The sequence below is a fragment of the Hesperophylax consimilis genome, chromosome 6 (genome assembly GCF_061612785.1).
Source record: "Hesperophylax consimilis isolate HC1 chromosome 6, BYU_Hcon_1.0, whole genome shotgun sequence".
In the NCBI taxonomy this organism is placed as follows: domain Eukaryota; kingdom Metazoa; phylum Arthropoda; class Insecta; order Trichoptera; family Limnephilidae; genus Hesperophylax; species Hesperophylax consimilis.
This window is the reverse complement of record NC_142841.1, coordinates 34,486,538-34,512,319: the sequence shown is the minus strand read 5'-3', so window position 1 is coordinate 34,512,319 and position 25,782 is coordinate 34,486,538. Positions and strand designations below refer to the sequence as shown.

The window sequence follows — 25,782 nt, the reverse complement described above, 5'->3', positions numbered from 1 at the left end:
CATTGTGGTATACAGTAGTGAATGGTGGAAAAAGTTGGAGACGCCCGAGAAAGATATTAGAAATAGCGAAGCATTGTCCGCTAGTATTATATATCTTCTTGTAAGAATACATATTGCCACCTGGCAATGAGCCCACCCATATAGAGTTATCTTCAGTTTAATGTTGATATTATGCAATATTCTCCTGTAAAAAACAACCACTACAATGTGTAATTGGGTTATTATTTTCCAGTCTGTAACTCAGTTAAGTAAACGTTTATCTATTTTAGATAAAAGTAAGGTTAAATAAAGTACTCTCATGGAGTATATTAGTAATTAATATCATAATCTTATCAGTGTTTATAACAGACATTTGTTCCACTGAAATCAAACAATTTATTTATGTGTATGCAGTGAATTTTAATTGATACTACAACTGCCAAATTCATACAAAGAGCTTGTTGGAAGTCATATCATTGATGTTTTGTATAGAGAATGATGAATTTATAATAATGCTTTTGTGAAAAAGTAGCCTACATGGATAATCGATCCATCCATGAAAAGTAGCCTACATGGATAATCGATCCTTTCATGAAAAATAGCCTACATGGATAATCGTTCCTTTCATGAAAAATAGCCTACATGGATAATCGATCCATCCATGAAAAGTAGCCTACATGGATAATCGATCCATCCATGAAAAGTAGCCTACATGGATAATCGATCCTTTCATGAAAAATAGCCTACATGGATAATCGTTCCTTTCATGAAAAATAGCCTACATGGATAATCGATCCATTCATGAAAAGTAGCCTACATGGATAATCGATCCTTTCATGAAAAATAGCCTACATGGATAATCGTTCCTTTCATGAAAAATAGCATACATGGATAATCGATCCATCCATGAAAAGTAGCCTACATGGATAATCGATCCTTTCATGAAAAATAGCCTACATGGATAATCGATCCTTTCATGAAAAATAGCCTACATGGATAATCGATCCATCCATGAAAAGTAGCCTACATGGATAATCGATCCTTTCATGAAAAATAGCCTACATGGATAATCGATCCATCCATGAAAAGTAGCCTACATGGATAATCGATCCATCCATGAAAAGTAGCCTACATGGATAATCGATCCATCCATGAAAAGTAGCCTACATGGATAATCGATCCATCCATGAAAAGTAGCCTACATGGATAATCGATCCATCCATGAAAAGTAGCCTACATGGATAATCGTTCCTTTCATGAAAAATAGCATACATGGATAATCGATCCATCCATGAAAAGTAGCCTACATGGATAATCGATCCTTTCATGAAAAATAGCCTACATGGATAATCGATCCTTTCATGAAAAATAGCCTACATGGATAATCGATCCATCCATGAAAAGTAGCCTACATGGATAATCGATCCTTTCATGAAAAATAGCCTACATGGATAATCGATCCATCCATGAAAAGTAGCCTACATGGATAATCGATCCATCCATGAAAAGTAGCCTACATGGATAATCGATCCATCCATGAAAAGTAGCCTACATGGATAATCGATCCATCCATGAAAAGTAGCCTACATGGATAATCGATCCATCCATGAAAAGTAGCCTACATGGATAATCGATCCATCCATGAAAAGTAGCCTACATGGATAATCGATCCATCCATGAAAAGTAGCCTACATGGATAATCGATCCATCCATGAAAAGTAGCCTACATGGATAATCGATCCATCCATGAAAAGTAGCCTACATGGATAATCGATCCATCCATGAAAAGTAGCCTACATGGATAATCGATCCATCCAGGAATGTGAAATAATATTTTAATCATTAGTAGGAAACTGGAAAAATTATGTGATGAATTTAATAATCTTCTTAAAAATATTGATGCCTTTTTGATTAATTTATTCACCATGATTATCCCTTCAGGACTAATTTGTTCACTTTTGGCAACAATTCATATGGTCTCATAGAAATCGTTGTCTCTCCCTCACTCTCATGGTGAGACATATGATCTAAACATTGTTAGAAAGAAAAAAAACACCATGCTTAATATTCAAATCTAGAAGTTAACCACAAAATAAATTAAAATATGCACCTTTATGAAACCAAAGGTTCCGCACGCAATTGACAGTAACTTTTTTAATAATTTGTCTAACAAAATGCGTGTTTTATATATTTTTTTATTCTCAGTAATTGTTACGAAAAACGTAAGGTGAGCCATTTTGTATTTTTTTATGTTCGGATTCAAAATTTTAATAAATTAAATCATATATATTTTTATTTATAATAATAAAATTTCAAAGCGTATTTTTTCACTTTTAAAGGCAGTTTTTAGTTTTAGGATACATTCATAATTATTCCATTTATTTGGATTTTATTGCAAAGCGGAAATACTCCGACCTTATTTTTTTTTTTTTTTTTTATTGAATAAATAGTTAATACATAATATCAAAAAACAAGTCCTGCTAAGCCGATTGAATTGGCTTGTCAACAGGTGCTTAAAGTTAGTTTCAAATACATTTTTAAAGTTATAATTTACATCTTATATCTACAGAATTAACAATTTTTTCATACAATATTTCATACATATTAAAATAAATATTTTTTTTCCGATAGCCAATTTTTCACCATATATTTAACCTTATTCATAGATTTACATTGCTTTATAGTGTCAGGTAATAAATTAAATATCTTCGGTATGTTGTATTCAAACGTTCTCTGTCCGTATTTATTATTAAATTTCGGAACTATTAACCCGTCATTGCGCGTGAATCTAGTACTGTATTTATGTTCTAATTTTTCTTTATGCTGCGGGGTAAATATATACTGAATTATGATTTTTTGCCATAGTATAGCCTTAACAGGTAAAATTTTGGCACTCTGAAACAGCAACGGTGTATTATGTCTCTGTTTAAAAATATTAGGGACGACTAGTAATTTTACAATTGCGTTTTGTACAACTTGGACTTGTTTCAGATTGGTTGTACTAGTATTTCCCCATATGGTTAATCCATATCTTATAATAGATTCTGCCATTGACATATAAATTATTTTAAGTGTTTCAATTGATAGGAAAAAATTTAATGTGTACATTCTGCCAGCAATTGATCTGAGTCTTTTACAGGTTTTTTTAATATGTTTGTCCCATTTGAAAAAGCAATCTACTGTAACACCAAGATAGACATATTCTGTAACTAATTCTAAGCTTTCACATTTACAATTAGTCGGGATATTTTTATGGATGCAATTAAAACTATGAGAAATAATATTAGGATTGAATTGAAATCTGGCATTAGGTGATCTTATATGCATAACTTTGGTTTTTTTAGCATTTATTAATAGTGTCCTCATGTCCTGAGAAGTTAAGCTCCTTAACTATGATTCCTCTTGCATTATAATGTGTAACAGGGATCTTAAAACAAAAGGTTTTTCATAATATTTCCCAACGGTGAGCTCTAAAGTCGTGAAATTTACACAGATTTCCATCATAAGTTATGCAACTTTGAAATATCCTTTTAACATTTATTTCAGTTTTATCGTGAGTATTGAAACTCAAGGGAAGCTGTCTACTATTTAATTACTAGAAGTAATTCCTAGTTACTAGTAGTTTCTGAAGTCTTGGGAAGACTCAAAATGTATCGAGCACGCCTAATTATGGAAGCATTTGAAATCCACAAAAACCCCATTAGAATTAATAGAGACGACAGGGCTAAGCTTAATAGTACTTCACTGCTACACCAAAACTAATCGCCCAAAACCACATATTTTAACTAATTATTTTACTGAAATACCGGCCCTAAGAGGATGTGCGCAAAACGGGGTCACTTCTACGTACAAAAACACACTGCCTGAAACGTTAAAACAATAATTACTAGTAATGTATAATAATATATGTGTACGCATCTGAAAAGTTTAGGCCTTCGCAATTGGTACACTTTCTTTAAACCTCCAATAAACCTCAAAAAATACAGTAAATGTTAGAGAATGGCGTAAGGGGGCGTGTCAATTTCTCACTGCACCAATCGTGCTTTAATCTTCTTTTTTCAAAGTCGGTGCCATCATTGTCCTGATCTGTAAAATGTACTATACATGACCAGACTGCCAATTGCTGTATTATGCTAATAAGATACAGCAGAGGTCATACACATTTAAAGTGATGAGACTGTATGTAAATTCAAAGTCACATTGGTATAAGTAAAAATAATAAACAACAGAAAAAACATTAATTTATTAAAATTTGTTAAAATTCTTCATTATCCTATTTTTTTTATTTTTTTTATAATATTTAATTTTTATTTAATATTAAATTTACAATTACATGTTATTACATTACATTAAGATTATTTTCTTTTTATTACAGTACATCGTGATACACCTTTTTTTAGAGCAAATGCTCGTGTTAAAAAGGCGGAGAAACGCGTGTAAATAGTAATTTAACATATTTTTTCAGAGAGTGTAATGATAATGAAAAGAATTTTTATTTTTTAATATAACAAAATAAAAATTTTATATGTAACAAAATTTTATCAAATAGAAAAGAGAAAAGGATGTAAAAGAAAGAAAGAGATAAGAATAAGAAATAAGAGAAAAGGATTTCAATATAATAATAATTGAGAGATTATATTGTCTTTTTAAGTATAAACGATTTTAATATGCTATTGATATAGTGCTTTTATTGAGCTTTTGAATTTTTTATAATTCATTTCCAATCTTAAGTTAAGAGGTAATTGGTTAAACCATTTGACACCAAAATATTTATAAAATTGTTGGGCTGTGGTGGTGTTACAGCGCGGGATAGTTATAGAGCCAAGAATACTTTGTCTATTGCTGTTCGAAAAAGTTATTAAGTTGTCAATGTTGAAACAATCTTTATGTATTTGAAAAAGAGTTATTTTTTTATAAATAATATGAAGTGAAGGGACTTTAAATTCTTGAAATAATCTAATTGTGGGGTAATCATACGGTTTTTTCAAAATTATTTTTACTAATATTCTTTGGATGATTTCTAAAGGTAAGAGAGAAGTTTTGAATGCTCCACCCCAACCAACAATTCCGTATTGTAATACTGATTGAATTAGTGAAAAATATATGGTTCTTAATAATTTAAAATTTAGTATGTTTCGTATTCTAAGAAAAATGTACAATAATTTTCTTAATCTTTCTACTATTGCATTGATTTGTAATTTCCACTTTATGTTACTATCTATAATTACACCTAGATATTTTACATTAGTTTTAACAGTAAGTACAGAGCAGTCAGGTTTACATAAATTTGAAATTCTATTACAATTACATGAGTGTATACTTATCTTTAAATTATCAGGGAATGAATTTTTATTAATGGTGAAAGGTATTATAAAAGTTTTTTCAGTATTAAGTGTTAACAAATTATTATCGAACCATTTTTTTAGTATGTTTATATCTAACTCTGCTGTTTTTTGGGTTTCATTCCAAGTTAATCCCTCAGTTAAAATTGCTGTGTCGTCAGCGTATGAAATAAGTTTAGACATAATTGAGAGATTAAAAATATCGTTGACATAAATGATGAAAAGAATTGGACCTAGAACAGTTCCCTGCGGGATGCCAAAATTTGTGGTCTGCGAATCACTCAGAGAGCCATTTAACTTTACAAATTGCTCTCTATTAAAAAGGTAATTTTCAATCCACGTTAAAGCATTGTTAGTTATACCAATTTTCGCTAGTTTCGAGATAAGATTAGAGTGTGATATACTATCAAATGCTTTTCTTAAGTCGACAAATGTTCCAATGCATTTTTTTTTATTATCTAAAGATTTATAAATTTCAGATGTTAAGTCAACGATAGCATCTTGAGTGCTCATATTTTCTCTAAAACCATATTGATGTGCATTTAAAATATTATTTTCTTTAACAAATTTAAATATTTGTTTTTTTACAATTTTTTCAAATATTTTGGTCATAGTCCTATTATAGTCCTATTTGGATCGGAGACACATCTCTTCGACCGGGCGCCTCCTGACTTCCCTGTCGATAGAAGTCTCAGCCCCTGGAAATGTTTCTCCCAAATTTACCTGGGGCGGCCGTAGTGATACATAAATTCTTGGAAGTTTATTTATGGGAAAAATTCCCAGAAATTTAATCATTGGGGAATATTCCCAGGAATTTATTTTAATGGGGAATATTAATGAAACGGGGAAAATTGCGGGAATTTTCATCTAAATGGTGAAATTTCCAGACTAACCCCTTGAGATTGTCCCCTTCAACGAAATTTCTAGTTATTTACTAATGTATCGTATTATTAATTAGCATGCTGAGGACATAACTTTTAAATTTTTGGGAAATATTGAATAGTACCTAGCAAAGATATGAGGCCGGCCGATAAGTTTGTGATATCACGGTACATACGGACTGACGTGGGCATTAGGTATTGAAATGTGTCGCCTGTGACATCGCGAGACTCGATTGTAAACGTTTTACCCAAGTTCACTTTGAAAGCTCAAAACTTTGTCATTTTTGGAGATATCAAAAAAATAATTCAACCGTTGTTATTAACTCTTTAAAATATAATACATTTTCAAACTCAGTTACAATAACTTTCTTAGCCCTTGGGCTAATTTGTTCGCTTTTGAGAACAGCTCTTATGGTCTCATAGAAATCCTTGTGTCTTAATGGTGTTAGAAAGAGAAAATACCATGTTTTAAATTCAAATCTATAAGTTAACCACAGAAGAATTGAAATGTACACTTCTATGAAACTAAAGGTTCTGACCGCAATGATAAAAAAAATATATATATATATTTTGTGAATTTTTTTATTATTTATTTTTGTATGAAACGGCGAAAAAGTGAGGTGTCAGAAATGTTCATAATACATTTGTCTAATAAAATATTTGTTTGTGTTTTTTTTTATTGTCGATAATTTGAGTGAACCATTTTTAAAACTTTTTTGTTTGCATTCAAAATTTTAATATTATTTGATAGCGTATTTTGTCACCTTTCAAAAACAGTTTTTAGCTTTCCGATATATTCAGAAATATTTAATTTATTTGGATTTTATTGCAATAGCGGAAATGCTCTGGCCTTCTGACAGAATGTGCCAGAGGCCTGAGAGGTTTAAAAAAATTTCCACACTTAAGGTCGAATTTTTGTTAGGTTAGGTCGGGGGAAATTCCGGGGTCCACTTCTCTAGATGGCTCTCTAGACAGCCCTAGTGGATGTCAATGTATAAATTGGCTTTGTTTTATTCATATATGTTTCTTTTCCAGTGGTCACCTCCACCAGAAAGTATGAAGATGAGAGAGGCGGAGGAACAGATAGCTATAGACATGGGAGATGAATACGAGAGTGCTTTGACCGATGCTACCCAGGAAGAAATCATTGATTTGGCTGGTGAGTTTATTTATCTTAAGTTTTTTATGTTACTAGCTGTACCCCGCCATGCCTTGCTGTGGCTCAGTCTGTATGTGCAGATAGAGAAACAATAGCACTTGTTGCTTTTAATTCCAACAGATGGCGTTGTTATTTTAAAAAAGCATGTTTGTCCAAAAGATGGTGCTGTTTTTAAAAATAGGCATGTTTCGACCAAAATCATGTTCTTACAATAAAAATCAACAGTTTTTGCAGTGTACAATTTTATATTCTTTCGTAATGTAAGCTGTTGCTTGTGTTTAAATCTACATGTATTGAAAAGTCATGTCAGATCTATAAGTTTAGCAAAATTTCTTATAATGTGATTTTCTAATGCCTTTTATTTGTGTGCAGTTTTGCTCGATTTCTCTCAAACATTGGTCAAACAAATAATTTTCTAGCAAACATGTCAACGCCAAATGCCCAAATGATTTTTTTCATGTCACCACTCCCTAATGTGTAAAAACTGACACCCAATATGTAAATTCTTTCAATGCAAACATTATTTTCGGTTTTCTCTGTTTGCTTGTCATATATTTTAACTAGTAACCAGAAAAAACAGCAGTGGCAAAACAGAATACGGTAAAAGAATAGGTTTGTTTGTTTGTTCATTCTTTTTCTTCAATGTTCCATTTTGTAACTGTTCTGTTTCGTCATGAAACCACTTCAACCAATCATACATCTCTATTTTGCAAACATTACATTGAAGTAAATCTTTTTTGTAGTTGAGAATATGCATTTATTGTTCTGTTTCGTTATGAAACTATTTTAACCAACCCACAAATACACACATCTCTATTTTGCAAACGTTTCATTGAAGTAAACCTTTTTTGTAGTTAAGAATATGCATTTATTATCAATTTAATTGAATGAATGTTTCGTCCCTTAGCCATCTTGGGCTTCCACTCCATGATGAACCAGGACCAATACCACGCCTCGCTGCTGAACAAGGGTCAGCCCGTGGGTTTGGGTTGGGACGGCATCACCAAAGCGGCACAGCCCAAGTTCTTCCCGCAAGACCCCCCCAACAACACGGACCCCGAGTCCACCATCAAACTGGTCAAAGACGATGACCAGAAGCTGATCGATCTCAATTGGAATAATATCAAGGTATTTTATTGAACCATTATTTTACCATATTTCAATAGAATATATTTCTCATATTTAGTTATATATATTTTACAATTTCACTCTCTACTTATTCAAAGAATACCTCCAGAAAATAAAACATCAATTAAAAACAACCCGAGAGTTCCTCAAGGATCGGTATTGTGTCCAATTTTATTTTTTATTTAATTCAACATTTAAATCATTATTTTGTTGCCATGAATGTGAGTCTTAATATTAATTTAATTAAAAAAAAACTTGTTGCAAATATATATTAAAAGAAACACAGTTTTAAAACCTTGTAGGTTTTTTCAAGTGTCAAGTTATGTTTGTCATTCTACATGCAAAAAGAAAGAGAGTAATCTTAATAAAGATCACATTATCTTTACTTGATGATATCTTAAAAAATGCATTAGAAAATAATTATAAACATATCTTTGATCAAATATGTAATAGTCTAACATTACTGAAATCTACCTTAATTATCTTGGTGCTTAGGCGGCACTTCGCAAAGGGATCATTCATTTTCTTTTTTTATAACTCTTAAAAAATTCATTACGGTACAATGCTAAAAAATAAAATATTATCTGAAATTGATAAGGTCTCGATTGATTCCATGATAAGTTGTGAAGATTGATAAATAATAAGTTGTGCGGTTTAGCCTCTGATATGAATCACATCGAACAGACGAAAAAGTATTAATAATTTTTGAAAACATGTCATATTGCATCAATTATAACACCCTTGTTTTATGTACCCATAATAAAAAATTACCATGATAAAAACTTAATTTTGAAGATGATTTTGGTATTAAAAAAAAAAAAAAATAGATATCAAACATGAAAATGTTAACACAAAAACTTACCGAGACATGTTGACTCAAAACGTCCATAATTTTGAATGAATTCGAGATTTAGAAAACACATTCCTTTTGTGTTGGAAATTAGTAAGAAAACCCTCACTCACTCCAATTTTTAACTTTCAATTTCAATGAAAAAAAAACGGCCGATTTTTATCATACATTTTGACAATTTATTAGATTTTATCCATTTAATTGTGTATAAATATTTGAGACATACTGAGAAGAATATATTTTTTCTTTCCTATGATGAAAAAATCATACGTCTCTACACGCATTATAGAAAAAAGATAAAAATACTTTTATAATGAATGGACACCCCGGTCAAATCTGTCCTTCAGCGCCTCTAGTGGAATATGTTGGTTGTGGCTAGTAATGTCTTTCTGAATCTTGAAGGGTTAAGAATTTTTCAAGGGACCTGGAAAACTTCTTAATCGGGAAAACCATAAATATATGTGGAATAAATTGGGCGATTTTTCAAATATAGTCTTCCGAAAAACCAAACTTCTTAACCCCTTGGGACCGGATCCCTAAATTAGCATTGTTAAAGAATCATGTCCATGCAAAAACAAGGTACAAAACATTGCAATTGCAGTGTAGACCTTGTATGTATATTTTGCCTTCGATATTACTTTACTAGATTAGTTAAGAACAAAATAAAAATGTCACTTTATCAAGTATGGTATGGTCTGCATTTTGACTATCTTTTAATTTATTGAAGTTTCTTGTCAGCCTCTACGGGCTAAACATGAAAACTTTTTAACTTGTTGAACGTCGGAACAGAAAAAAGTCAAAACTGCCAACTGTCAGGCAAAAATTTGCAGAATTTCTCCTCTGTACAGTTTTCAAATTATAAAGGTTAAAATCGCATCTGAAAATTGGTGCGCACATGCGCTCCAAAAATAGTCAAGTTCAGATTAGGCATAAAAACTTCTTCAGTGAGAACTTCTAAACAAGTTTTACTATATGTCATACTATCCTCTCCTCCTACTTCCTGAATCACATTTTGACCACGGTTGCTGATCTCCCGTTTTCCAATATATTATCTTAACTATCAAGGGTGTTGGTGAAGCATCTTTTCATAAATGAGTACTTCACCCATTCTGCAAATGCACACAGAATTATGAGACACAGAAATACCTTGTAATCGTTGCAATTAATTATTAATTTTACTATGGTTTGTAGAATATAAGTGAAGAGAAGTTCGAGCGTCTGTTTGATGCGCTTAACCAAAACACCCACCTGGAGGTGTTGTCCCTGACCAATGTGGGTCTGACGGACCGGACGGCGGCGCAGCTGGCCGACGCCCTCGAGAGGAACAACACGCTGCGGGTCGTCAACGTGGAGACCAACTTCATCAGTCCACACCTCATTGTGCGACTCGTGCAGGCGCTGCTGAAGACCAAGACCGTTGAGGAGTTCCGGGGGGCTAATCAGGTATGGAGAATTCTTCTTCTTTCGTATGCTGGGGGATTAGAGGGGAACATGTAGGTCAGTAAGCCAGTCTAGGGGCTCAAGCGTCGCCCTGTGGGCCTCATCGATTTTGCCTAGGAATAAATGCAGCGGGCATTCTTTGACCCATTGATGGCGGGCCAGAGTTTACGAGGCAGTGAGAATCCACCATTTTTTTTTTACCTGATCCACTAATACACAAAACTTGTCGTGTGATGGGATAGATCGTGTTTGACAGAATTCCCCCACGGTCTATGTCATCTTTGGGGGTGGTGTGGGGAGGTTCTTTTTAGGGAAAGGAAGTTCTGGGAAGGATAACGGTATGAGAGGTGGGTAGAAGTCTTGGGGGCAATGTGTCCAGGAGTGACAGACGTATGAAACCATCCCTGCCACTGCGATGCAAAGCGATGGGTCGAGAAAGACTGGCTGGAGAGGTCAAAAGATCTTCCTCAACTAGTCTCTCCCGTTCTGGCCCGAATCGTAGTAGTAGGTGGGCAAAGGCATCCGCCACCAAGACCTAGACAAACCTCACCCCATAATAAACCCGGGAACTCAACGCAGCAAACCACTTGGGGTGACCTATGGCAAGGGTGTTGGTTATCTAATAAATGGTTCCCGGGGCGGCGGCACCCATACCCGCCTCCAAAATGGAAGTATGTTCTTGTAATAAAATTAGCAAAATTCATCAATCGTAAATTTTACACTTTGTTTTACATTAATGAACCTTTCAATGGGTTTCTGTTTCAATTGTTAAAGTTCTAAATAAACTAATAATATGTGATTATTCATGTATGTATACGGGTGTTTTGGCAGTATATCTGGCAACACCATTGTGTTTTAGATGCAATATAATTTAAGGTCGCCGCTTAATAATTGTATTCAGGGCGTGTTTAATCAATTGGCCAAGGCACATAAAGGAATTGGATCGAGATAAAAATCAAATAAAAACTTTATGTTGGCGTTTATTTGCGGCGCAATTTATTTACTTAACTTCAATCGAGTTTATATTATTTTTTCTAAGCCAAGCGATTTTCCCGTTCCCATTTCGCCTTTTGAATTTTTTTAGCGTAGTATTTAATTTTATTATATACTTAAGGATTAAACATGTAACCAATACAGCCAAACTACCTTCAACTGTAACATTCCAAATACAGCGGAATCGCAGACAAAATTGGCTATCACCACAGAGCTAATAAGAGATAGAGCTGCCCATAAGAGAGAGGGGAACAAACCAAGTTGCGAGGAGCGGGGAAATAGCATGGGCTTGTCCCTCTACAGACAACTCGCATTGTAGTATCACTATTTTGGTAACCGGACAACTCAGTTGATTTGTCATTGAATCCACTATTTTTCCATCCTAAATAGAATCCCTAATCTGGTAAAAAAAAGTTCAGCTTGTTTCCAAAATCGAATATTTTGTAACAGTAGTAACCGACAGTCAACGTACAAATAATTATTTATGTCATTCTCGAACCCTCCTGGTGCCAAAAAGGTTGTCATGTGGTTTGCCTCCAGCTCCTCGAAACGATACTCAGATTCAGCATTAGGGCATGTCTATTTCTTCTGACGCCAGTGACTGTCACCGATGCTACAACAAACTTCTCTAAAGCCACTGCCAGTAATAATTGATATGCCAATAAGTGTAATGAATTGTTGAATTTGCAGAGATCGTCTGTCTTGGGCAACAAGATCGAGATGGAAATCACGCAGCTGGTGGAGCAGAACCCCACGCTGGTGCGACTGGGTCTGCACCTGGAGTACAGTGACGCCCGCCACCGCATCGCCTCCCACCTTCAGAAGAACATTGACAGGAGTGAGTATTCCAATTATACATTCCCTACTTCACCTTACTCCCACAGCGTTGCGGAGTGTCGCACTGCCAGAGGACCCGAGTTGGACCATCCACATTTCTCGAGAAATTCATGCACATTCTTAAGATTTTTCTTGATGTTTCAAAAAATTAAGTCCTTTGAAATCGTTTACGTGAATGTCTTCTGAAAAATATTCCTAATTGGACAGTCAAAAAATTTGTACTGTTTTTAATAAACTAAACCAATATTTGTGGGCTGCAGTCTATAGAGTGATGATAGCCAACCTCTGACACGAGAGAGTATCAGAAGAAAAATTCTTTTAACAGGAAATTCCTAAAGGCTCTGGTAAACGAGAATCCTTTGAGAACAATTTCTTGCCGGCAAGGTATTTTCGTCACAATTTCCATATGTTCTGTCAAGATTGTCATGTATTGCCTGTTCTTGCAGGCATATTGCCCTGTCTTGACGGTTAGTTCGCTCGGCTACCAAATCTATTTCCTTCTCGCTCTGTTACATGTACATGTAGTATATTCGAGTTTGGTGGAATTGTTGTGGTTTTGGTGAATTTGTGCGTTACATTATGGTAATCTTGATGGGAAAACATTGACGGCTGACACCTTACCCTGTAAGACTGTTGACAGCCAAGACAATAAAATTGTTAAGCAATTGGCAATAATAGGCAATTTATCAGCAACCACACAATGTCTGGAAATTTCTTGGAATTTGTATGAATTTCTCAAAAAATTTGAAACAGAAAACTCTCACCATCTCTTTCCAAAGGATTTTTTTTAGGTACACGGTTAAGAGGAACAAAATCCTGTTATATTTTTGTTAGCCGTGACCAAAAATTACCTTAGGGAGTTTCGTATATGAATGAAATCTTCCAATAACTCATTATTTTATATAGGTGGTTCAACTATTGCTCTTGTTTTCTTTAAATTACTTTCTTTTCTTCTGGATTGGTTATTGAACCAAAAAGAAAAAAATAATATGTTTTCTTAAAATTAAAACTTATTTTGTTTTCCCTGCTTTTATTACTTTATTTCTCACCTGTTATTTGTTGGATTCAGATCAGAAGTAAAAAAAAAAAAACGCCTGACATTTTTCCATCCATTGAAAAACTATTTAGTGAATGTACCAAGTATCATTGACTGGAAATTATGGGTGCTTTTTTATTCCCGTCTGATTGCAGCATCATTTTTTTTCCTAAAATGTATTTGAAAATCTATATTTATGGTGGCTGTATTGTAAATTCTTAGTATGTAATTGTTTATTACAATAAATCCTGGGTTATTTGTGTGGTTACAAATTATTTTGGGAAATTATACTAACACACTTCAGGCTACCACTCTTTTGCGCCGGCGGACCACCGCTGGTGACGGGCGAAAATAAGGTCCTGCGCGAATTATTTTAATTTGTTTTAAATCGCTATATCTTCAAAAATAATGAAAATATTTTATTAAAAATTTCTACATACTAACTCAGCATACCCAAGCTACAAAATGACTAACCGAAAAATTACTTATTTCGTTAATCTTCAAACGCATTGCTTATCAAGTGTCAGCTATTCAATAATAAATGGTCCCTTTGTTGAAATACCGATGTACACGAAAGATTCGAATATATATATAAAAAGATGAACTGTATTGCGATTTGATAATTATGTACTTATAGTTGGGACCTTTAGAAAGAGATTGGCATATAATATTCATACAAAAACATTGGATAATTTATTCTTTTCTGCCATTGAAATGAAGCCGGCGCAAATGGTAAAAATACCCTTCCCGTCCTTATGCAACAATTGACTGAACGGGTAGAAATACCTTTCCCGTCCGAAGTGTGTTAACACACTTCCGGCGGGACGGGTAGTTTTACCTTTTACACCGGTCCTACTTAAATGACGGGAAAGGCGTTGCTGTCCGATAATTCTATATGAATATTGTATACCAATATTTTTGTATAAATGTGATAGAAGTCTCCCATTTTCTAATCTTATTGTCTCTTGTGTGGGAGAATATTTAATCAAAAGGAAACTATACTGAACCTGTAGAGTGGGTAATAAATCCTTGCACTTATGGCACTGGAGATGCGGAAATTAGTATTTTTTTTGTAATTACTTGTGCAAAAGTGAAAACCAAAATTTTTTATAAAGTTATAAAATACATCCATTTTATTTTTTACACATAAAATATCGTTAAATGAGCCAAAACTGATTTTAACTCCGCTTTATGGAGTTGTGTTACAAAGCGGGCTGTAATTTCAGTCAGTACTTTTATAGTTGGGATGTGGTAACTACTGTTTTAAAAGAAATTAATTCAAATATATGTATTATTTTAAAAGATATAATAGCGGTTTTTAGCAAAATCCATTTTCTCTAACGAGTCCCTATTTTCACCCTCTTGAAGTGTGTTAAGGTTTGGCTTTGGTTAGTTGATAATTATTTAGAAATGCTTTCTGAACTTATACTTATCTTAAAGAATCTGTTATAATATTTATTTTCAGCAAAAAGATTTGACAGTGGTGTAAAATGCTCTTTAATTTAGTTGATTGACATAGTGAAATGTACTCATACAATCATATTAATGCGAAGGTGAAGGTGTATGTATGAAATGACTTGCTATGCAAGTGAGCGAATGACGATGCAAGACTTGAGATAGTATTAATACTATCGATGTTGGTTCCATCCAGGTTTTCCCAGCGAACATTGCAGAAATGGGGCCAAAACTATATAGGACTTGATGACTGTTCGTTCTTCATCATTCTACCATCACTTCTCGTTGTCGTTCCCCCATAGAAACAGTGGACTTTCACCATGAATACATTTCTCTCTAGAATCATTATAGACATTTCTATATCAATTTTATTTTGAGTTAACCTTTTTATAAATAATTAAGTACATTACTGTAAAGCTGTTTATCATCAGAAAGGTAAAATATAATTCAGTTGTTGGAAGCATTGTGAAGACTTGATTTTAATCCGTATTTAGTCCCAAATGTTTGAAACACCTTTCCTTCAATCATATTATTAATTTATTTATACTCAAAGGACCTTACTTATAAATGTATATCAATTTTTACGCAACTGATAAATAACCCGTACATTACATTATAAATGGTTTGTTTATTAGTTGTGTAAAATTTAAAACACATTTATTAGTAAGGTGGTTAAAATTTATCTATTGAATATCTTGTTACATTAAATTAATGTTTGTTTCTTTCAAGTATTAAGGGCAAGCATTTGATATTTTGTGTTCCTACTTTATTCCAGAAATATTATGTACTAAATTAATCTAATATTTTTATTAGGGCAACTAATTAATATTTTCCAATATTAATTAATTTAATTTAATGCTTTTTATATACCGACGATATAAGTTTATAACATGCTGCTTGCCTATTCAAAAAAAAAGTCAAAATTAGTTCTAGTTGAATCAATGGAAATTTTAGATTTCTAAGGTTTTAAATAGAGATATGTTCAAGTCAATTTGACAGTGTTTGGAGCTTTCACCTACTTGTGCAGCTGCCTTGAGAGAAGGTCAGCCACCGGAGCATTGTTCATCTTATCGTTCTTCCTATGTCCGTCCCCTTTTAACATTCTCAGTTTTCTTTTGAATGCCTCACTCTTCTTCTCTGTGTTGGACTCTTTAAGGTTTACTCTTCCTTTCATTTGTATTAACTCATCATCAATTCACTACATTCCAAATCACCACAGATCAAAGTTATCCGAGATTGTAAATACTTCACAGTTTCACCAAAATTCACAGCTCTCGTCACCGCAATGTCCGTTCTTCCAAAGTGAATGCTTTCTGTTTATCCCTTTGAAAAGCGATCCACTGGTTTCTATGTATTTATTATCGGCCGCATTTGCAGATTTCCGTCTCAAAAAGCAAGAAGTTAATGCCACATTCAACTTGAAGCTTCCCCGCGCTAGCAAGGGAGATAATTTGTTAGGGTCCGCCCAAGATACTCCCAAGGAAGAGTTGATAACCCCTCCCAGCGCCGTAGAGCCGGACGGCGCTCTGCCTGAGTCACTTCCTCTGCAAGCGCCAGAACCTCCCATAGCCGAAACTCTGCAAGAGGTGGTAGAAACACCTTCGGAAGTTGTACAAGTCCCTCAGGAAGTTGTACAAGTTCCTCAAGAAGTTGTACAAGTCCCTCAAGAAGTTGTACAAGTCCCTCAAGAAGTTGTACAAGTCCCTCAAGAAGTTTTACAAGTCCCTCAAGAAGTTGCACAAGTGTCTCCAGAGGTTGTAGAACCGCCTCAGGAAGTTGTAGAACCGCCTCAGGAAATAGAAGAAGCTCCGCAACCGCCTGAAACTTCAGAAGTAGACAATCTAGAGAATAAAGAGCCGGAAAGGATCGTGATGGCATCTCCCTTGGACTACAATCCCAACCCCCATTCGTGAGTAGGCTCTCCGAGCCTTATTATGCTTTGTGCAAGCGTTGTCCCCAATCATCATCGGAAACTTACATCATCTTTATTGTTCTTCATCTCATCTGTTGTCGGTTTTATTGCATTTATGAAGAATTTAGAATTGAAGAACTGATCTCAAATATATATTTTATTCTGTTTGTCTTCAATATTCAACATGCTTGATGAGACTTGTATCTGGTGTATATATTATAGAGTTGGTTTTGTTTTATTTTGTCTCTGTTACATCCTTTCCAGAATGCAGATAAGTTAGTTGTGAAATGAGTGTCTCTCACCAGTGAACAGAGTGTTACATCCTCAGGAAGATTTGCATTGAATTGATATGATAAGATACAAACAGTTACATACGATTATTGATACACACAATACATACACCACACTGAAACCTATCACATATACATGTACACCCCACGCGCATAGCCTAAACCTAGCAACAAATGAATGAGAAACTATGTTTTGTTACTCTGTGTTACCTTTGCAGTACGGAAAGACCTAACCCTGAGGCTTCAGTTCAGATTCTTTAACAATCTACATAGGAAGTCAGCCCGCATCCAATAAAGGTCAGGATAGGTATATTATGCTTCTAGCATAACAACTACGTGCTTCACTAATGCCATTCCCAGTGATGCCTTTCAATTTAATCTGTTATACATTTCTAGTTTACATTCAGTTCTTTAGGAAGATACCATTAGGTACTAAATTATGCTGTTATCTTAGGGTCGCCGGTACAACAAAATTATCATTAGTTCTCAGATTTATGTACAAATCGATGATAAAATCTTATTATTAGAACATCCAATCATATTTCAATAAACTCTTCGTTCTCGTTATTAAATTTTAAGGCCTGGGAAAAATTACCGCTTTTATCAGGTTGAAAACTGCAGGTAAACATAATGTGCTTATTAATAATTGTAAACACTGTACACTTACTCTATTTTAGACAAGCTCAAAATTTACAGTAAACATGATTATATAATATATATATACTAACACCAGCATGCGGAATGAGTTTTCTTTTTTTCTAAAGCATGTCAGTTTATGTTTGTATTCTCTAAATGAAGTCACTCTTGATGAATATTTTACACGCAATGAAATTCAGAACATGTCTATGCACTGAGATATTGAGTATTTCTTCTAAGTATTGAATTAAATAAGATATCTGATCTTTGGGTATTGAATTTAACTTTAGGCATTGAATTGATTATGAAGTCTGAGCTTCTTCAGTTATTGAATTGAAGAAGATATCTGATGTTCAGGCATTGAATTCAATAAGATGTCTGAGCTTCAGGTATTGAACAAGATGTCGAATTTCACAACTTGAATTGAATAATGTCTGAACTTCAGGTAGTGAATTGATTAAGATGTCTGAGCTTCAGTATTGAACAAGATGTCTGAATTTCACAACTTGAATTGAATAATGTATGAACTTCAGGTAGTGAATTGATTAAGATGTCTGAGCTTCAGTATTGAACAAGATGTCTGAATTCCACAACTTGAATTGAATAATGTCTGAACTTCAGATAGTGAATTGATTAAGGTGTCTGAGCTTCTTCAGTTATTGAATTGAAGAAGATATCTGATGTTCAGGCATTGAATTGAATAAGATGTCTGAGCTTCAGGTATTGAACAAGATGTCTGAACTTAGCTATTGAATAGAATAAGATGCCTGAACTTCAGGTATTGAATTGAATGTGTCTCACATCCAGATATTTAATTGAATAAGATGTTTGAACTCCAGGTATTGAATAAGATGTCTAACATCGAGTCGTCGTTTAATTTCTAGCGGCGAGGGGAGTATAGATGAATCACAACAGTATTAAAAAATAGTGGAATCTCCACTCAGTCATCGGGTAATATGTCACTAAAGCGATGAATGTACTGCTTCTTTGATTTACAAAACGCTTCAAATAATAAGAATAATACAGGCTTAGTCGTAACATAGATTTTTGTAACTATTTAAATACTATTCAAATGTTTAACCTATTTTTTTTCAGAACTGGATAATTGTATTGTACTAATAATTTGTATTTTTGTGAACCAACTAATAATAATGAATGACAATTCCCACATTGATGTAGTATACTTTTATATGTCTTTTTTCCCCCAACAAATTAAAAATCCATAACAATGTTGATGCATGGCAGACACAATATTACTTATCCATTATTTCAAATGAAAAGTTTTGATTGATATATAAAATCTTTTTTTTTATTTTACTCTCGAAAATCATATTGTTATATTTTATTGAATAAGTAATATTGTTTTGCTGTTGACTATTGCATTTTGAAATATTTATGACTTATGATTTGTAACACATATTAGATGTGTTTTTAACAATATTATTACTGTGTGCCATGTGTATTGCCGTATCAAAAAATATGTTTTAAAAATTCATTGTATTATATTTTACTGAAAAAATATTATAGTTTTAATTTGGACTTATACTAAATTTTCATAATATTAGGACCTGGCAAAGATATAATTATTCTTTTTAATTAGTTAATAGGACTGTAAAAATGTCTCTTCCATGAGAATAAAAATAAACTCTAAAAAAAAAATTGTATCCTGATTTTTTTTTGGGTACCTACGCACGCAACTGGCCCATTGTTTGTGCTTTTTTTTAGTAGTACCTAATTTTGGTGTTTCTCTGGTAATAAAATTTTTTGATATGGCAATACCAATATTAACAAGTTTTACAGGGGAAAAGATCGATTGCGCATTGTTTGGTTATGTGTTTTGTGTGTTGCAGTACGCCTTTCGCGCAGGGGCCAGACGAGCTCTTAGGTCCCTGAATGCTCCCCAGTGCGCTTCAGTATGTACGGGCCCACCCGCCCTCTATATATATATTTATATATACATAACCTATATCTTATTCTATCTCTAACACATACATCTTCATTAGCGATATACGCACATGCACCAACCAACATGCTTCAGCCTTCATCGCTCATATCACGCTCAAATAATGCTTTTATTAACCCATATTATTTTTAATTTACTCAAATGTAGAAATGTAGAAGAATGGCCTACAATCTCTAAATTCATTCTAAAGTAACATAGAATATCTCCTACCTTCATTCAATAATTTATTTTAGCTTATTTTTTTTACTTTTTCATCGACTTTATTCTTTAAATTGATTCATGTATTGTTGTTAGTTTTTTTTTTAGGTTATAAATGGTTATTTTCAAAGATATATTTATAATCGGCTGCCAATCTACGTAATAAATACTCTGTACGGATAATGAGTACATAATCTGTAAACAGTCGGCAGTTTCTCTAGACTCAATACATCTATTAGACTGTGATTTGTTTTACTACACATATTTCAAATTAATCACTGCGCACATTTGCACGGCATATTTCTGCATTTTTACTTACTGCACGAGGAATTTTTGCATCAGATATGTCATTTAATTCACTACAGCGTGTTAAGAGACGAACCTGAGATACTTTAACCAGCGATTCCTGAGCTTATTTGATAACATTTTAGTCTATGGAGACTTTTTCTTTTCAATCATAAACATTAAAGTTTCGGCGGTTACTTGGATGAGAAAGTGACCAATTAGTCACATTATTAATGTTAATGTGAAGAAATAATTTTTGAAAAAAAAACAACAAAAAATGTCATCCGAGACCAAAATTTCGTGAAAATATTTTACTCCAAATAATGCCAGAAATCACTGGTTAAAGTAATTGAAGTACATCTCTTAACATTCTTTATAGATAGCAGGCCTATAAGCATTTATAATATTCAATTAATACGTCGTACTAACAAATTATCGTAGAAGAATAGGGATCATAAGAGTAAATGTAACGTACATCACTATCTCCGCATTCATAGATGGAGTCAATTTAATTAATTTATTAAAATACACTTGCAAGTTTTGCTTTCAAATATTAAGATGAACTGTTTTTTGTGTCCATACAAACGTAACATGCGTAAATTGTTTTGTCTGTATAAAAATTCAATTCTTTGAAGAAAGGCAAACAAATACAAAATTGTATCGGTGATTCAATCCAATATTGTATTTGTATGCCTTTCTTGAAAGAATTTAGTTTTTATACGGACAAAAATACATATGTATGTACCATATGAACAGGTGAAAATAAAACAATATATCTCTACCTCAGAAGTCAAAGGTCGGCTGTCAAATTTCAAAAATGTGACAACGGACCTTTGACTTCTGAGGTACAAATACATATTAATAATTTTGAAGCACAACTTGCAAAAAGTGTTTTTTTTCTAAAATAATTAAATTGGTGTCATCTATGAACGAGCAGGTTATGAATAATTTTAAGGTTACCTTTAACCATCAAAGTATTGATTGAATACCTCTTCTTAAGGGTGAAAGTTAATAGTAAAATAACAACATTGGATGGGTGGAAAGTGTACAATGTAGTTTTCAGTTCTTTAAATTAGCATCGGTATGAACATGGAATATTTAGCAACTCTTCCGGATGTAACAACTATGTAATCAAATATCAATCATTTATAATTCTTTTATCGTACTGTATAAGTTTAACCATAGATTCAGAAGGAGGAGATTGAAAAAGTGTGCATTGTTGGGATTTCATGGAGGTGGAATTAAGTGGAATTTTTTAAATCTCACCGTGTCTTCAAAACAAAATGGTAGGATATATATGTTAATCATCTACACACCAAGTAATTGCATAACCTAGTTGACTTAATAGCCAATAATAAACTAATGGGTTTACATAATAATAACTGAATGTAGAGTTAATCAGAAATGTCCATTTTCGTTCATACCATAATCACTGTGTATTGTAGAACAATGTCCACTTCAGTATATTATTTTTTCAGCCATTTTCACCAATACAGAAAGATTTCATTTTTGAATCACGCTTAAGTAATTTAATTTCATGATTTTATAACAAAAAATTTTGTACTCAAAAGCGTCTTGTTTTTTATTGTCCAAAGCACATTTTATCAGACATTAAATAATATTAATTTTTATCATCACTTAACATAGATATGTGCATAGAATTTAGCTTTTAAAAGTCGTAACAAGAAGACTTAAGGTTAAATGTAACATACATTATAATCTAGGCGTTCATAGATGGCGTTAATTTGATTCTTTTATGAAATTACACTTTTTGCAAGTTATGCTTTAAAATATTAAGACGAATTATTTGTTTGCACCCGTACATACACAATATGAATAAATAGTTTTTGTGGGTATGAAACTTCAATTCTTTCAAGAAAGGCACACAAATACAATATGTATCGGTGATTCAATCCAATACTGTATTTGTACACCTTTCTTGATAGAATTGAGTTTTTAAACCCACAAAAACTATTCATTTATATTGTGCATGTACGTGCGCAAACAATAATTTGTCTAAATATTTTGAAGCATAACCTGCAAAAAAGTATTTTTATAAAATAATTAAATTAATGCGATCTACGAGCGCATAGATTATAGTGTGTTACGTTTAACTTTAAAAAAAAAAAATTTGCATTAATAACAAACAATGATTTAATTAACACTTTTGTAAGTGAAATGTTTGAATTACAAATAAATTTCAATGTAAATTTAAACTCATTTAAATCTTTTTGTTTTATAATATTGCAGTATTTTATTTCTTATTGTATTTTAGAATATTACTCTAAACGAATTTGATGAATTTTCGTAGTATTAAATATGAAGTTAACTATTTTTTCATGCTGTTTTTTAACTGATTGATGTGTGTCCTTACTTATTTGTTTACTTTCTAGTTCGGAAGCGCAGGATGGGGCATTTTTCACGCAACTATACTCTCGGCTGGTAAATCTTCGCTTTTTGTCAAGACCATTGCAAATATATCGCATCTGCACCCCATCAAGAATTTGCTTTAATCTTCACACATCAAATTCATTCATTTATAATAGTCCAATTTTACTGCTGTATAAATAAACGTATAATTATTAAGATACCAAAAAATATCATTTCATTATGACATTCAAATATATTATGTATTTCAGATTTTATTATAATAACAGTGACATTTAATTTTAGTTTATATGTTAATTATATTTAAAGTATTTTATTGTTTTTAAATTGGATGTAACTTTTTATATTCAATACTTCAAGAAAAAATATTTACGAGAGTTTAATCTCTCTTTTTCAGAAGCATGTGTGAATCACTGTGTGATTTTTTTTACATGCGTACAAATTATTTGACTTGAGATAATATTGGTATCTTATTTTGTGAAATAGATTTTCATACAAAAATTGGTGTAAATTTTAATTCATACAATTATTATCAATGCAACGAAGATTTTAAATGTGTTTTATTTTGATAAAAGTATATTTTGTGTTTATACCCATTTGACATAAAACTTATTTTAGTGAAATACAACGTATTGTTTATTTTCAATCCTGACAAAAATTGCCTCATGTTGCGTCAAAATGAAGGTTGAATGATTTGTATATCTGATATTGTGATAATTGTATGATTGTCTTGGTTTCATGAATAATTTATATTTATTGATAAAAACATATTTTAAATCTTTAATTGACACACGTCTATCTTATATACATCCAAGTTAATATTTCATTTTATTCTACTGATGTTTTTTTAGAATAATTGTATATACAACATAATTTTAATTTATTTCTTAAGTTAGAAAATAAAGCTCAATTTTTACGATCAGTTAGTTTTTTTAAACTTCTGCTTTCAGGAGAAACTATAAACTATCTCTTTGGTGTCGTGAACTTTTTAATTTTATTGTCGTTGAGACATGAATAATGGATACATTTTAATTACTATTTCATTGCATCATTACAAATCTAAGGATGAAATGGTAAATACAGGGCCGGCCTGTGCAGGCGCAATCGAAGCAGTCCGCTTCGGGCGCCATTTGGCTCAGGGCCGGCCCTGGGTAAATAAGACATTGGTTGATTGGATCATTTTTCATATACTATGTATGTATTGAAGTCCCGGTCATAGATTTCTGATCTTTGAAACATTTTAAACTGACTCGATAACCATCTGAAGTCAGGCAACCGGTTTGGTTCGCTTGAATATTTTTTTTATTTAAGCAAAACAATTTGTACAGTAAATACATTTTTTTGGTATTATTTCACCCGCCATGCTAGGGATGTATCTATGGCGGGAATTCCACTGTAGTAGTCACAGAGAGGAGAGATCGTATGTGACTAGTATCTTTTTCGTTCTCATACAAGAAGTGTGAGAAGGAAGAGAATGATCGTCGATGATGTATGTACGACCTCTCTGGGACTACTGCACTGTGTGGTTTATTTACTAAACCGTAATTTGTTAACAAATTGTGCCAGACAAATTGTATAATATAATTAAATAAACAAACTTTAATTTTTCTGTAGAAATTGAGCCTCTATTTTCTTAATATTATTATGTATTGTCAGTAGCTCTCATCATTTTGAATCGCTTGACTTGAGAATATTTCTTATATTATTTTTATTCATTAGTTAGGAAAGTCATCAAGAAAATGAAGTCATCAATCATTTTAAAATATAAATTTATTTTATCCTTTCGATCATCACAGCTCTACTGCCATTTTCTATTCGACGGACTGTTTTGAGAACAGCATGAGAAATAAATATTCAGTTAATGAAAACAATTGATTTGGATAGATTTTGAATTAATCATTGTACTACTTGTGTATTTATATGTTTTTTTCTTCTTTTACTTGCACTAATAAATTATTATGTTTTAATTACATTTACAATAGCTTTTATTGTGGTGTCCACGAGTTGAATGTGATTAAGTAAGAGTAGCATTATTTGATTGAAGTTTGTTTGGCCATGGTTTATTTTTAGCCGTGCCATTACAGTACTAGTAATATTATGGAATGCATTATTCTTTGATTTAATGAAAAAGTGGTGCACATAGTTTTCATAGAGCTACCAATTATATTATGATGCTAGTATAAAGTAAATTCTTTCATAAATGCCTTTGATGTACATTTTCAATAAATAAATATGAAAAGTAAGATAATATTGTTTATTTCATCCTTACCTGCCGCCTACCCCACTGTCAACATTTATTAATTTTGTGAGATTAGTAAATGCTAATACGATTTGAGCAGTGTCAGAGTGAGACAGAAAGAATTATAAAGAGTTAAAGAGACTATATATAAATAGTCGCACTTGCTCAACCTCTCTCATCCCAGATATTAGCTAGTATTTATTAACCCTGTCCCTACTGCTCCCAATTTTTCTGGAGCCAGTGAGACTATGGCATCCAACTGGGGTATGTTGTAAGGCTGAAGGGTGGTGGAAAGGGGAATGAGATGTGGAAGATGAAGGTGGGGGAGTTTCTGGACATTCTGATCTGGTCACCAAACACGGCAGAACCCATTTCAAGCAATGTTTCAATTCTGAATAGGAGTCTTACACCAGGGCAATACTTGGAGTATTTTCCACTCTGGAACGTGCCGGAAAATAAAATTTACTTGCGCACGCCAGGATTTGAACCTGCGACCTTGGAGACATCAACCATGGAGGCCCCTCAAAAAGTATAGACCCCAGTCTTATTAACATCCATACTTTTTTTTTTTTTTTTTTTCTTATTATTTCTGGCTTTCACCCTTCAAGGGTGTTCTTGGCCATCATTTAAAATTATTGAGAAATGAAAGGTGAATTTAAATATTAATTTTATTTAAATAGGCAAATTTCAAAATTACATATAATGAAAATTGGAGTCGAGTTCAGACTTAGAAGAGATGAGATGTTGAATGGAGGGGAGGCAATTTTAGAT

The 25,782-nt window shown here is 32.7% G+C and overlaps 1 protein-coding gene across 13 annotated transcripts in view; it reads left to right on the top strand.

The window, feature by feature from the left end:
- The window catches only part of tmod (tropomodulin), a 181,321-nt gene extending 156,301 nt beyond the window's left edge, over positions 1 to 25,020 (top strand). For 5 of the 13 annotated variants that reach the window (XR_016302280.1, XR_016302281.1, XR_016302282.1 and 2 more), the window contains exons 4-11: positions 7,238 to 7,361; positions 8,269 to 8,489; positions 10,531 to 10,782; positions 12,463 to 12,610; positions 16,478 to 17,009; positions 18,823 to 18,889; positions 19,789 to 19,851; positions 22,778 to 25,020. Coding sequence is in view for 5 of the 13 variants with exons in the window: in XM_089632614.1 (XP_089488740.1) it covers positions 7,238 to 7,361; positions 8,269 to 8,489; positions 10,531 to 10,782; positions 12,463 to 12,610; positions 16,478 to 17,009; positions 18,823 to 18,859 (1,314 nt within the window). In the remaining 8 variants the exon portion in view is untranslated. Of the gene's footprint in view, positions 1 to 7,237; positions 7,362 to 8,268; positions 8,490 to 10,530; positions 10,783 to 12,462; positions 12,611 to 16,477; positions 17,010 to 17,520; positions 17,600 to 18,822; positions 18,890 to 19,788; positions 19,852 to 22,777 lie in introns of those variants that run through there. The other 8 variants (XR_016302286.1, XR_016302284.1, XM_089632614.1 and 5 more) reach the window with 8 other exon arrangements.
- Positions 25,021 to 25,782: the final 762 nt, after the last annotated feature.